Below are 15,000 nucleotides of genomic sequence, written 5' to 3'. Positions count from 1 at the left end.
GGACTGGAGATGGGGTCAGGGCTGGGATCAGGGTTGGGACTAGGGTCAGGGTCAGGATTGGGACTGGGGATGGGGTCAGGGTCAGAAATAGGGTCGGGGTTGGGATTGGAGATGGGGTGAGGGTTGGGGGCAGGGTCTGGTGTGTGGGCATGGAAAGGTGAGGTCTGGTTGGTACCAACGACTTCAGTGGGCATGGTGACACTCAACACTGTTGTGCCAGTCTCCATCTCTCCATCCAACTTCTCAATTTCTCCCTCCTCCTCCCCTCCTCCCAGCCTCTCCTCTGGCCCCTTCGAGGGGGTGGGGTGGGGGGTCTTTGGGTCCAGGGAAGTGAAGGGAACCCTAGCAGGGCCACCCCACCGGAGGAGGTGGCGGTGAGGTCAGACTCTGACACGCTGCTAGGGCTGCTGGGAAATGTAGTTTCCGGGGCCTCCAGAAGCCAGTCCTGAGGATCGGTCTGGGTGTGGGTCCTGGGGCCCTCTCCTGTCTCTGTCCCCCCCTCCCCTGGCTCTGTTGTTGCCCTGGAGATGCTCTCCCCGCCCCCCCCAGCCGAGGCCTCTCCCCCCTGCTGGGTGGTGGGGCTGCCCCCCAGGGGTGGGCTGGAGGTGGGGGTGGCGCCCAGGGGAGCGCTGGAGGGGGGAGTGATCAGGGGGGACCAGGGAGAGGCGTTGGCCTGGCCAGTGGTAGTGGGCTGGGGTGCTGGGGTGGTTGTGACAGGAGAGGTGGGTTGGGCAGATGCTCCCTGGAGTAGGGGTGGGCGAGAGGGGGAGGTTGGGACAGTTGATTGGGAGGAGTCTTGTGTTTTAGTCGTTGTGGGGGAGCTGGCAGCGGTGGTGGTGGGGATGGAGGGTAGTGGTGGTTTGTACTTGAGAGGAACACACATGACAAGAGAAGGGGAGAGCATGGATAGAAAAGGGACAAGGGTAAAACAAAAGGAATAAACATGAATTCACACAAACAAATGCTGAAAAACACTGTCAACAAAACAATGGAATTACTATGACTCAGCACACTGAACAGTGAGAACAAACACAAACAAACATAAATTTTTTATTAAACATTTACTACACAGAATGTCCATGAAACGGATATGGTGTCTATCCAGAAAACCTGGTGACTTTATATTTGATTAGAATGTTTTTTTCTATATGATAAAATTTTGGTAAATATAATCCAAACACCTCACATGCCCATTTCCTAAGACCAGGGGTGAGTTCCCTAGGACCAGGGGTGAGTTCCCTAGGACCAGGGGTGAGTTCACGCTCTATGGTAGGTGCATACACTAACAACACTAACCTCTTTAGCATGTTGCTAGGACACCTACACCTCTTTAGCATGTTGCTAGGACACCTACACCTCTTTGGCATGTTGCTAGGACACCTACACCTCTTTAGCATGTTGCTAGGATACCTACCTGCTGGTTGTCTGTTCTCAGTATTTTTACTCTGTGCAATAAAATGGAATCTAATCTAAACAATTCAAATAAAAAATACGTTTGGACAGTGCTAGTTAGCGTGATGCTAGGCCTACCTGCTGGTTGTGGATGGTGACGCCCAGGTCGCAGGTGTGTTTGTGGGTGCACAGGTGCTGGTGGATGCACCAGTTACAGCCCCAGCGGCTGCTCACGCACCCCCGGCACCTGCAGCAGGAGCCAGGGGTGAGGAGGCAGTTAGCCAGGGGGTATGTGTGTGTGTGAGACAGTGTGAGTGTGTCTGTAACAGTGTGTGTGGGTGAGACAGTGTGAGTGTGTCTGTAACAGTGTGTGTGGGAGACAGTGTGAGTGTGTCTGTAACAGTGTGTGTGGGTGTGAGTGTGAGACAGTGTGAGTGTGTCTGTAACAGTGTGTGTGTGTGTGTGAGTGTGTGTGTGTGTGTTGTGTGTGTGTGTGTGTGTGTAACAGTGTGTGTGTGTGAGACAGTGTGTGTGTGTAACAGTGGTGTGTGTGTGTGTGTGCGTGTGTGAGACAGTGTGTGTGTGTGTGTAACAGTGTGTGTTTGACAGTGTGTGTGTGACAGTGTGTGTGTGTGTGTGACAGTGTGTGTGTGTGTGTGACAGTGTGTGTGTGTGACAGTGTGTGTGTGTGACAGTGTGTGTATCTCACGGTCTGCGTCCAGACAGCTCCTGCACCAGCTCACAGTCGTAGAAGGTGAACTCAGCGGACACCAGCGTCACGTTCAGGAAGCGCACAGACAGTGGCACCGTCACTGAGTCTATAACCACACACGGACAATCTTATTTTCTTATTCGCATCAGTTCAATATGTAGGCTACATTTATAGAAAATCAACTTAATAGCCTACAACATTTAGCCTAACTAAACAATGATGAACAATGATTTGATATAGGCTACACACCATAGCATGTTAAACGTATGGCTATATGGTAGTTTGTGATTTCAAATGTTTAGGCATCAGGCATAGGCTTATATCTCAATCTAAATTATCTGAGTATAATTATCATAGCTATATAATTGTTAACAGTAGCCTACAATTGCAAAACAAAGCTAAATCCATAGGCTACACCTATCCTCCATTTTCCCGACACAAAAACCATGTTAAAAAGTTAGGATACTGGGTAATGTATGATTAATAGTAGGTTCAAACAAAACACAAACACTGCTACTTCCTGTTCCGACAACACAAACACTGCCACTTCCTGTACAAACAAAACACAAACACTGCCACTTCCTGTACAAACAAAACACAAACACTGCCACTTCTTGTACAAACATAACACAAACACTGCCACTTCCTGTTCCAACACAAACACAAACACTGCCACTTCCTGTACAAACAAAACACAAACACTGCCACTTCCTATACAAACAAAACACAAACACTGCCACTTCCTGTACAAACAAACACAAGCACTGCCACTTCCTGTACAAACATAACACAAACACTGCCACTTCCTGTTCAAACAAAAAACAAACACTGCCACTTCTTGTTCCGACACAACACAAACACTGCCACTTCCTGTTCCAACACAAAAACAAACACTGCACACACAGCTGTTCCAACACAACACAAATACCAGTGTTCTGTGGCAAAAGACCGTAACTTCAATTTGTCGAAAATTAGTTTTTGTCATTTTTGAACATTTAAGAATTTTTTTCGGAAAATAGGGGGTTGTCTTCACCATAACTTCCAAAATCCCTAGAAAAGCCAAGGCAGAATGCCTTAACATCAGTTGCTGTTCTTTGCCTTTGTTTTGCGGCACTCAAGAAAGTTCAAACTGAGTTACGGTTTCACTTACTTACCATAACTACTAGGTAACCTAGCAACAACAAAAAATCTCATAGCGACTACCAACGAATCTGGCAACTTTCAGCTACTTTGACAATCTCCGTTGTCGTTGTTGAGCAGCAGTTAAACAACTAATTTGATTAGTAAGAACAAACACAACACTAAGTTCCTATTTGATACTGTTGCAAATCTCACTAAGAAAAGTACACTCTGTGTTAGTTCAGATTTCTCTCCCAATGATTTCTTAGATTTCTTTGACCAAAAAAAAAAAAATCTATGCAATAAGGGACAAACTACAGACTAGTCCTGGAGGAGTGGCCATCAACACTGAACTTTTCCCTATACCAAGCATGCTGCATGTTGAGGCTCTCACTCACAGTGAAGTTTAAGATCAATATTTTTTTATGTAGATAAATGTATTTACTAAAACATCAAACTGCCAGATTTCCAGTGTCATACCTATAATACATTTGGCAGGACAAATAAAAAACTTTGAAGTTATTTTTCTCAGTTCTACACTCTGGTGAGTTAAGGTATTTTGCCTTTGAAGGGCAGTGTTGTAGTCAAGACCACCTAAACCGAGACCAAGTCATGACCAGGCCCAAACGTAATACACGGATGCAGAATTCCAACGAAAACCCGCAGATTTTCAAATAGAACGCATTCTTCAGACAGCCACTGTTTCGCCTATCTTCTATAATCCTCATTCACTTTTGGGGTGCGAGGAGGGGTGATGGGTAATTTCAAATTAGAAATGAATTAGGTTATTGGTTGCATTTGAAGCGTGACGTTTTACATCCAATAACAGTAATGATATTAACAAATAAATTAAACAATGCACAGGCAATTTAGTGATATTCCCACAGTTGTGGTCTGGACCGGTCTTAAAATAAAATCCTGAGTCCTCTTTGTCCGAGACAAGAGCGAGTAAAAATGTGGTAGATTCCGAAACGACACAGAGACCTTCAAAATGTTGTCTCGAGACCGACCGAGTACGACAACACTGAAACACACCTCCCAGTCTGTAAACACACCTCCCAGTCTGTAAACACACCTCCCAGTCTGTAAACACAGCCCTGAGCAGAAGCAGGTAATCAGACATTGATGCGGAGAGGCTGTCAGCCATCACTTACCCTGACCTTGACCAATGGGAGGCAGGGTGTTGGCGTCGGGGGTGGAGCAGGTGACGCCAGTGTCAGTGATGGAGGCGGGGCTCCGGGTGTCCTGGTAGAAGCAGGAGTAGGGACTCCCCCTCTGATAGGCTGGGTAGGGCTGGGACCGACACCACCACCTGGGGGCGGGGCATAGGGGAGGGAGGTAGGGAGGGAGAGAGAGAGAGAGGGAGAGGTAGGGAGGGAGAAGAGGAAGGGAGAGAGAGAGAAAGAGAGAGAGAGGGAGAGAGAGAGAGAGAGAGAGAGAGGGGAAGGAAGGAAGGAAGGAAGGAAGGAAGGAAGGAAGGAAGGAAGGAAGGAAGGAAGGAAGGAGGGAGGGAGGGAGGGGGAGGGAGGGAGGGAGGAGGGAGGGAGGGAGGGAGGGAGGGAGGGAGGGAGGGAGGGAGGGAGGGGAGGGAGGGAGGGGGTACAACAAGAAAGATTTACATAAACAATCCAAGTAAAAAAATTCAAGAGACAGAACAAAACAGAGTGATAGAGAGTGTGAGTGTGTGTGTCCTACCTCAGCTCTCTCTCCTCTGCTGATGTTGTTGATGCTGAGGAACTGGGCTCTCAGACAGCTCTGCTGGCGGTCAAAACTCCACAACCACTGCCCCCCCCGGGTCCCCCCCCGGGCACTCCCCCCTCTGGACACACCTGGTGGGGAGGGAGAAACCATACAGGGATTTAAATTAGCAGCTCTGTTGAATGCCCCCTCCCTCCCCTCCCCCTCTGCCCCCCCCTCCCTCTCTGCCCCTCCCCCTCTGCCCCTCCCTCTCTGCCCCTCCCCCTCTGCCCCCCCTACCATACATGCACCTGTCCTCTCACCTGCCCTCCAGACCTCCATGTCTGTTCCTCTCACCTGCCCTCCAGACCTCCATGTCTGTTTCTCTCACCTGCCCTCCAGGACGCACCATCCACAGTATGGGTCCCGGGCCTGCAGACAGCCTGCACAGTCCAGGTGTTCTCCACACTCCGCCACGGTCGACGCTCCACCTGGGGGGGTGGGACTGACACTGTGACAATCCTTCAAATGTTCAATATTTAATCTGCTGCTTTTTATAACAACTCAACTGGTGTTCCCCTCCCCCTACCCCCTGCTTTCCTCCATCCTCCTCCACCCCCCTCACCCCTGATCTTAACCCCCCCCGCCCCATCCTCCTCCACCCCCCCTCACCCCTGATCTTAACCCCCCCCCGCCCCATCCTCCTCCACCCCCCTCACCCCTGATCTTAACCCCCCCCCCCCCCCAGCCCCATCCTCCTCCACCCCCTCACCCCTGATCTTAACCCCCCCCCCCCGCCCCATCCTCCTCCACCCCCCTCACCCCTGATCTTAACCCCCCCTGCCCCATCCTCCTCCTCCACCCCCCTCACCCCTGATCTTAACCCCCCTGCCCCATCCTCCTCCTCCACCCCCCTCACCCCTGATCTTAACCCCCCCTGCCCCATCCTCCTCCTCCACCCCCCTCACCCCTGATCTTAACCCCCCCCTGCCCCATCCTCCTCCTCCTCCTCCACCCCCCTCACCCCCTGATCTTAACCCCCCCTGCCCCATCCTCCTCCTCCACCCCCCTCACCCCTGATCTTAACCCCCCTGCCCCATCCTCCTCCTCCACCCCCCTCACCCCTGATCTTAACCACCCCTGCCCCATCCTCCTCCTCCACCCCCCTCACCCCTGATCTTAACCCCCCCTGCCCCTCCTCCTCCACCCCCCTCACCCTGACTTAACCCCCCCTGCCCCATCCTCCTTCTCCACCCCTCTTACCCCTGATCTTAACCCCCCCTGCCCCATCCTCCTCCTCCACCCCCCTCACCCCTGATCTTAACCCCCCCTGCCCCACCCTCCTCCTCCACCCCCCTCACCCCCTGCCTCCAGTCCCCCTGAGGCTGGGCCGTTGACCTCTGACCAGCCTGTCTCTTTATCCAGTGTGGGTCTGTCTCTGACCAGCCTGTCTCTTTATCCAGTGTGGGTCTGTCTAACTTCACCATGCTGCTTTCAGGAAGAGCCCCAGTGAGACTAATCACACACAATGACGTGAATTGTTGAACAGCATACAGCTGGTACACACACACACAGAAACACGGTCACATACACACACACAGATACACACAGTGGGTGCGTGTGTGTATGCATGTGTGTGAGACTCACAGTGTGTGTGGTCATGATGTAGATGTGTGTTCCAGAAGAGTCCAGCAGCAGGTCAGGGTGGACAGCAGACTCTGGCTGGACAGAGGTGACGGAGTACCTCTCTACCTGTCCCCCTGGACCCAGGAACACCTGCACACACACACACACACACAAGCACACACACACGGACAAGAACACACACAAACACACACCCACATGCAGACACGCACACACATGCACACGCAGACACACACACAGTTACAGAAACAAATTTACAGTGCAATTTCTCCCTCCCCCTCTTCCCATCTCTCTCTCTTGGTGTTAAGTTACAGATGCCAGGAGTGATCTGAACTCTATAACAAAAATCCTGGACATCTAACAGAAAGAGGTTAGCACCAAACACTAAGGAGAAAAAGGGAGATACGAGAGGAGAGAGGAGAGAGAGGAGAGAGAGAGAGGAGAGAGAGGAGAGACAGGGGAATCCTGTTCATCTGAGTGTAGAAGCTTTAATGAAATCTCCACCTCCACAGAATCAGGATATGGAGGCAGAGATTAGATTTCACACACACTCTCTCTCTCTCTCCTGAGTGTAGGACATGGCTGTGAGTATGGGGTAGAGCTGGTCTGATCTATCTTAACCCTGTTAAAACCTGTAAACCTGTTACCATGGTGAGAGGTGAAAGGTGATGACACACAGAAGACAGTGGAGGAACTGAGGAGCCAGGCGGGATCAGAACATCCAGAGAGAGAGAGAGAGAGAGAGAGTGGGGGAAGAAATGAGTGTGTGAGGTTGTGTATATAAATGTGTGTCTGTGTGTGTGGGCATACGTATGGTTGTGTGTGTGTATGAACTGCCATGGGTGTGTGGTAGTGTGTATGTGTGTGTGATTGTATGTATAAGTGTGTGTGTTCATTCATGTATGTGGAAGCTGTGGAAGCTGTGGAATGTGGCCTGCTGAGATGAGATAATCCTGTCTGATTAGGAGGAGGGAGGGAGGGAGGGAGGGAGGGAGGGAGGGAGGGAGGGAGGGAGGGAGGGAGGGAGGGAGGGAGGGAGGGAGGGAGGGAGGGAGGGAGGGAGGGAGGGAGGGAGGGAGGGAGGGAGGGAGGGAGGGAGGGAGGGAGGGGAAAGAGATTGGGCTAGGGAGAGCGTAGAGAGGGGAGGGAGGGGAGAGAGTAGAGAGGGAGGGGAGAGAGAAGAGAGGGAGGGGAAAGAGAAGAGAGGTGAATGCATTATTCTAGAGTATTCTAGAGTATAACTAGAGAAGATTGAGTTTCTGGGGGAGATGTGAGAAGAGTGCTTGTGGCCGCTGCACTGGTTATTTAACTATCTCACCTCCAAACCTGTTGTTTAAACTCATATCAAACGGGCAAATATTTGGAGAAAGACAAGAGTTTTCATGGGTGTACTTACATTTTACAACTGATATCTCTGTATTTTTCAAATTAGTATGCTTATTATTATTTATGAAGATGTATAGATTAAAAAGCATACAACATACATGTTTGGCTTCTTGAACACATACAAATACTAAAAGTGAATGTAGAATGAGACCTAAAGGTGTGACTGACAGTATACCTGAAGGTGTGGCTCAGTTGAAACAGTTGCATCACAACTAAGAAATTGGGCAATCCTGTCCCCAAAAAATCCTAAAGTATAATATAACTTAAATATTCCGTTAATTTTATTGTGTTAGCTCAATCGTGATTCAAACTGTCTGCAAACTGCCCCCCAAGTAAGTTTGAAATGTATTGATAGAAAACTGGCTAATACAACAAAATTGCTGGAAATATGGTTTGACGCATTTCCAATTGAACTGTTGTCTAGCAAGTATAGTATATGGTCTGTCTATCCAATCCAATAGTTCAGATATTAGATTGCATCGATTGCTCCCGCACAATTTGATGCTCCTCTCGTGGTTTATTGATAATCGATCAGTCCCACCACAATAATAGCTGAGCAACAGCGCTGAGACAAGGACAACAAAGGTAACGAAGTACTTAGCTAACTGGCTAAACGGTGCTTAGCTAACTGGTACCGCGAGCTACCGGGTTAACGAAGTGCTTAGCTAACTGGCTAGTACTGCGAGCGACCAGATTAACTAAGTACTTAGCTAACTGGCTAAGCGGTGTTTAGCTAACTGGTACTGCGAGCTACCGGAATTTGTTGACCTGGGTTATGCAATATGCAGAATGTTTTTTTAGCAAAACATTTTCAACCTTCCTAACCTTTTTTTGGAAACCTTTGCTAAATACAAATTTTCAACCTTTAAAAAAACATTTTCTTCAAACTTTTTTTTCTTGTTGCCTTCTGCCTTGCTCCATGGTAGCTTTGTAGACTATCTTACTTTTGTGGTGCATGACAGCAGGAAATAAAAAATACTTAGTTATTTCCCATCTCTGTATATTGTCAATTAAACTTAATCTTCACTTTCTTAACTTTAATGCAGATTTTAGATTGGTTGATAATAGCCGTCAATCACTCCTTGTCACTGCACTCTGTTGTCACGTGACAGGGAGCTAACTAGCGTGCAAAATTTGAAGATCTGAAAAGACAATATGAAAATCTACACCAACGAAAAGCTAGCACGGGTGGCCTGATACCTGAGGAGGGGGTTTAACCCTTGTGTTATCCTCGGGTCATTCGGACCCATCAGTCATTGTGACCCACAGTCGTATTGCGACAACTTTACCGCATACAAAAACAAAGTGAAGCATTTTCTTTTTACCGTCGGGCTGTCTCAGACCCCCCACATTGCGAAGGTAAAAAGAAAATTATTTTTATTTGTTTTTGTATTGGGTAAAATTGGGTAAACACAGCGATGGTTCGTTATGAACCTTTGGGTCATGTGACCCGAAGGCAGCACGAGGGTTAAGCGCTCCACACCGGCTACACATGAGAGTACCTTGTGGAGGTTTCCCTGGTCATCTCCCAGGAAGGCGATGGAATGTCCCTCCCTCACGCTGACCGCCACGGCTGTGAGACGGGCGGGCGAGTTGACCAATACCGCGTCGGCTTCCAGCGGGACCCGGCTCGCCATTGGACTGGGGGTGTGGTCTGAGCCACAGGGATACGCCTTCAGGGTGTTCTAGAACAGCGATACGTACTGTAGCTTAGTGTGTGTGCCCGTGCACTTGTATGTGTGTGTTACGTTTTACATTTTCTTTGTTTATTAACAGATGCTTTCATCCAAAGCGATGTACAAATCATGATTTTAGAAAGTACAGCTGAAGATCCATGATCAGAAGTGCAGAGTTCTAACAGTGTTTCAGAGGTCAGAGTTCTAACAGTGTTTCAGAGGTCAGAGTTCTAACAGTGTTTCAGAGGTCAGAGTTCTAACAGTGTTTCAGTAGTCAAGAAAGGGTCTGTGTTTACCAGGCACAGCACAAAAGAACCACACAGTGTGTGTATCTGTGTGAGTGTGTGTCTGTGTGTGTGTCTGTGTGTGTGTACAGGAATGTGTACTTCTGCCAGAGATAATAATCCCTCTCGACTCTGGCAGTATTAGTCCCAGACAGAGGGAAGGCAAGGCTCCTCGCTGACCCCAACCTCCACAACTGGGTCACTCTCTTCTTCCTCTCGTTTATTATGAAGACTTCTGTCTTCACTGCCTCCCCTTCTGCTCTCCCTCTCTCTCTACTCCTTCCCTTTCTCTTTTCTCTCTGTCCATCTCTCTCTCATCTCACTGTCTCTTTTTCTCTTCCTATCTGTCACTCTCTCCAACTCCCTCCCTCCCTTTCGCTCTCTCAGTGAGAGCTTACAAGCCAGGATGTCCAACCAGGATAACTAGAGTAAGTGGCAGTTAGTTTGGCTTTTCCTTTATAGAAAAGTAGGACAAAAAACAAGCTAAAACTTACATCAAAATTACATTTAATCCCTGAGGAGAAGTAGAGGAGAGATACCAGGAGACGGTTACAGTGATCATCATCCAGACTGCCCCTGCAGTACCAGTGTCTTCCAGGTGGGGGCCGTGGGCAGGTTGGTGTGACTTGATTTGACTCCCTCTATCTCTCTCTCCTTCCATCTCTCTCACTCCTTCCATCTCTCTCACTCCTTCCATCTCTCTCACTCCTTCCATCTCTCTCACTCCTTCCATCTCTCTCACTCCTTCCATCTCTCTCACTCCTTCCATCTCTCTCACTCCTTCCATCTCTCTCACTCCACAATCCTCCCATCCCCTAGGGGGCGCTCTCCTCACCTGCGGCAGGTTGGCGCAGCTGGATTTGACCTCGTACTCGATGTAGGCCCCCTCTCCTCCGTCCTCCGCCCTCCCGTCCTGCGTGTAGCAGAGGTCCCTGGCGGAGTCCATGCGGCGGTCCAGCTCCTCCAGGGGGAACAGGCAGAGGGCCGAGGCCTCCAGGGGGCCCAGCCTGGAGGAGAAGACCCCCAGGAGGGCCTGGCCCTCCCCGCCTGACCCCTCTCCCACCTGGGCCGCCTGGAGGAGGTTGTAGACCCTCCCTGGAGAGGAAGAGGAGGTGGAGGAGGAGCGGCAGACGAGAGGCACCTCTACGTAGGAGTAGTAGGAGGAATCGTCCGTGCAGACCCGGGCGGCGAAGGTCCGGTACTCGCGCGTCAGGGCTTTGATGTCACGCCGGTAAAACAGGAAGTAGACAAACCCGCTTCTGGAGAACGCCGCCACAAAATGGTGGTCGTACTCCGACAGCCGCCCGGCCACGCCCAGCTTGGCGGTCTCCTCATACGAGAACACGGGCGCGGTCGCCAGGTGGCGCGTGGAGATGGGCGGGTGCCCGCTGGTGTAGCCCCGCCCCACGTACAGCACCGCCCCCCTCGGCCCTCTGCACCACCAGCCCCACCGTGGACACGTCTGGGTCGTTAGCAGCCACGTACTGCGTGTCGACGGGGCGGTGGGCGGAGTAGAGCACCTGGCTGATGTTGCCCAGGCTGCGTTTCTGACAGGTTCCCTGCAGGACGCTGCCACAGGTGATCAGCTCACCTGCACCTGCGTCCACCAGGAGCAGCTTGTTGTGGTTGCTGGTGCGGCGCCCCTGCGGACAGTTGTCCGGGGTCACGGGGGGAAGGCAGTCCTTGCTGTCGCTGACGGGGCCCGTGGTCTCCTCCTGCTCCAGACGGAGGGTGCCCCCCAGCCCCCCGACGGCCCCCAGCTGGAAGAGGTGGTCCCGGGCCCCCACGTAGATGCGGGTCACCCTGGGGTCCGAGTGGAGCACCAGGTGTTGGAACTCAGTGTCGTTACGGGAGAAGAGGGGGTAGTAACGGGCGTCCAGGGTGGTGGGGGAGGAGAGGAGGGGGAGGAGGAGGAGGAGGAGGGAGGGGAGGGAGGACGTAGACCTGTGTGGCGCCCCCTGCAGGTGTGGCATGGTCAATGATCTGGAGAGACGGACAGAGAGAGAGGGAGTTTGAGGGTAAGAGAGGGAGGGACAGAGAGACAATAGGCTAATAGCCTAAACCTTAGCCTAAACCTTAGCCCCGGTCGCAGCCCTAGCTATGGATAACCCTCAGGCTATGGCAGGGTAGATATGAAGCATCTTACCATGGAGGGTTCTGATCTGGAGAAGCCTGGATCACCTGGACACGGACCCCATCTCTCCTCCTGCAGAGAGGGGGAGGGAGGAGGGGAGGAGAGGGAGGAGGAAGGGGGGTGAGGGGGGAGAGACAGGACAGAGAAAGGGTGAGTCTGGAGTGTATGCATGAACATTAAAGGTAGCAGGTGTGTTTGTCTTGCCTCCTCCATGTCTGCTAAGTGTGTGTGTCATGGTGTGTGTGTCTTGCTGTGTGCATGTGATGGTGTGTGTGCATGCGTGCGTCATGGTGTGTGTGTGTCTTGCTGTGTGTGTGTCTGCTAAGTGTCTTAAACTATTTACTTATTCATGAGGAGAAGATTAGAGGTATGTTTCTTCTTGGCCACACCACTAACCTCTTGTACCAGTGTGTGTGACAGTGTTTGAGTGAGCGCTGTGTGTTGTGTGTGTGTGTGTGTGTGTGTAGGGTGGGTTTATTTCACAGCCTGTTTCACCCCAACCCAAGCCCCACCCTGGAGCCAAGATGATGTGTGTGTGGGGGTGTGTAAGTGTGTGCCCAGTTCAAGATGAAGAGCATGGTGTGATTGCCCCTAGGCTGTGTGCTTCGTAGCTGTGTGTGGAATGTCTGCTACACTCCGAGGGGACTAGAAATAACCTGAGGGTTAGAGGCTGGACGGGTTAGACTGTCAGCAGGACTGGGGGCGCACACACACACACATATGCACACACACATGCATACACTTCAAGGAAACTTGATATCTGCCTCGTTGTACATGATTCATGTCTAACTTTCTCTCCAGCTTTCTCTCTCCTTCTCCCTTCTCTCTCTTTCTCTCTCCATTCCCCAGAGTCTCCATGGTCAGTGTCTCCATTCACCAGAGTCTCCATGGACAGCTATAATCAGCAGCGAGGGTCAGGGACCCCATGAAGAATGTGAGGTCAGGACCAGAGTCTTAGATAGAGAGGGAGAGAGAGGGGGAGACAGAGGGAGAGAGAGGGGGAGACAGAGGGAGAGAGAGGGGGAGACAGAGGGAGAGAGAGGGAGACAGAGGGCGAGAGAGAGGGCGAGAGAGAGGGGGAGAGACGGGGGGAGAGAGGGGGGGAGAGAGGGCGGGAGACAGAGGGGGAGAGAGAGGGGAGACAGCCAGAGTGCCAGGGAGGGGGGGATCCCCAGCTAGTACCCGGCCTCAGGGCCCAAGTCTTGGGGTCCTGGCAGGGCCAGGCTGGGGCTGGAGGTTTGCCCTGGCGCCCAGCCACATGGGACAGTACCGTCTGTTTGAGTTAGGGATGACCTCGGATCAGCTCTCTCACACACACAGACAATCTGTCTTAATTTCTCTCTCACACTGAAGCACACACACACTGTTGCTGTCTAACCCCCTGCAAACACACATGAGCACACACAGACACCGCACACACACCACACACACACCACACACACACATACCAGACATGAGCTAGGAGCCTTTCTAGAGAAAGTCCTAGTGTGAGAGAGACATTTTGTGTGTAAGACTGTGTGTAAGAGAGAGGTTGTGTCCATGTGTGTAAGAGAGACGGTGCGTGGGTGTGTGAGAGAGAATGTGTGTGTTTCTGAGGGCTTTCTAATTTACGATCTAGAACAGGTGACCTCTACTTCTAATCTCTAAGTTTCTCCTCAACATGAATGCCAGCAGAACTCCACCACGGCGGTGTGCCAGACCACCGAATACAAGTTTACTTTCCAAACAACCTAAATACCTCAAAAAGAGGAGACTCATTTAGATGTGTTTACGATGTGTTTAATTCGTTTGTTTGTTTTACGAGATAGTAGGTTATGACAAGGAAACATGTAAGGGAGTCAGGTGGCTGAGTGGTGAGGGAATCGGGCTAGTAATCCGAAGGTTGCCAGTTCGATTCCCGGTCATGCCAACTGACGCTGTGTCCTTGGGCAAGACACTTCACCCTGCTTGCCTCGGGGGAATGTCCCTGTACTTACTGTAAGTCGCTCTGGATAAGAGCGTCTGCTAAATGTAAATGTAATGTAAGATGTCAAACGCAGGTGGGGGATAACCGCTAAGAGAGGCAGATGTAGATGAAGCTAACCGCTAACAGAGGCAGATGAGGCTAACCGCTAACAGAGGCAGATGAAGGTACCCGCTAACAGAGGCAGATGAAGCTAACTGCTAACAGGGGCAGATGAGACTAACCGCTAACAGGGGCAGATGAGACTAACCGCTTACAAATAAGATGTGCCATGGGGTACTTCTAGCTTTATAATTTGAAACATTTTAATACGATAGAATGAAAATATATAAATAAAAATGCCTAATTCAACAAAGTATAGCTTGTGTGTCATTGTGTGTGTGTGTGTGTTGTTGCTGTGTGTGTGGTCACCATAGAGAGATCAGAGTGAAAGAGCTAATATTATGAAAAGAGGATGTACTCATGGTTGGCCCTCCTTCACTTCCGACCACACACACACACACACACACACACACACACACACACACACACACACACACACACACACACACACACACACACACACACACACACACACACACACACACACACACACACACACACACACACACACACACACGTCTCTTTCTCTTCCTTTCTCTGCCTTCTCTCTCTCCCTCTCCCTCTCTCCTCCCTCTCTAAATGCCCTTCCTGTAGTGAGGGGTGTCTGGGGGAATAGAGTCTCTTTCACCCCCTGACTTCAAAACAGAGGGAGGTAGTGAAGGGAGGAGAGGATTGGACTTCCGTTGTGTTGTCTCTAGCAACAACTGAACATGATGGGATAGACATGATGGGATGGACAGATTTGACCAGACAGACGGCTGCCACCGTGGTTACGAGACAGATGGAGGGATACGTGTGTGTGTGTGTCTTCAGCAAGCTGATTCTTCAAGTTGAAGTTAGAACTCTGGTCTCTTTGGGATGTCGTCAAGACAACCAGAAATGACAAAGAGCTTCTCAGGCCCATTGAGGCG

The 15,000-nt window shown here is 50.8% G+C and overlaps 1 protein-coding gene across 1 annotated transcript in view; it reads right to left on the bottom strand.

Annotated features, from left to right (window-relative positions):
* LOC136945378 (plexin-B1-like) overlaps nt 1–11,863 on the bottom strand; it is a 25,742-nt gene extending 13,879 nt beyond the window's left edge. Inside the window, 14 exon segments of the mRNA XM_067239150.1 lie at nt 1–340; nt 343–865; nt 1,531–1,639; nt 2,102–2,210; nt 4,378–4,486; nt 4,488–4,535; nt 4,919–5,026; nt 5,028–5,052; nt 5,292–5,376; nt 5,379–5,391; nt 6,548–6,676; nt 9,433–9,615; nt 10,726–11,313; nt 11,315–11,863. The exon segment at nt 1–340 is cut by the window's left edge and continues 157 nt beyond it. Coding sequence (XP_067095251.1) covers nt 1–340; nt 343–865; nt 1,531–1,639; nt 2,102–2,210; nt 4,378–4,486; nt 4,488–4,535; nt 4,919–5,026; nt 5,028–5,052; nt 5,292–5,376; nt 5,379–5,391; nt 6,548–6,676; nt 9,433–9,615; nt 10,726–11,313; nt 11,315–11,863 — 2,918 coding nt within the window.
* Nucleotides 11,864–15,000: the final 3,137 nt, after the last annotated feature.

The sequence above is a fragment of the Osmerus mordax genome, chromosome 7, assembly GCF_038355195.1.
Source record: "Osmerus mordax isolate fOsmMor3 chromosome 7, fOsmMor3.pri, whole genome shotgun sequence".
NCBI lineage: Eukaryota > Metazoa > Chordata > Actinopteri > Osmeriformes > Osmeridae > Osmerus > Osmerus mordax.
This window is presented reverse-complemented; position numbering and strand designations above follow the sequence as displayed.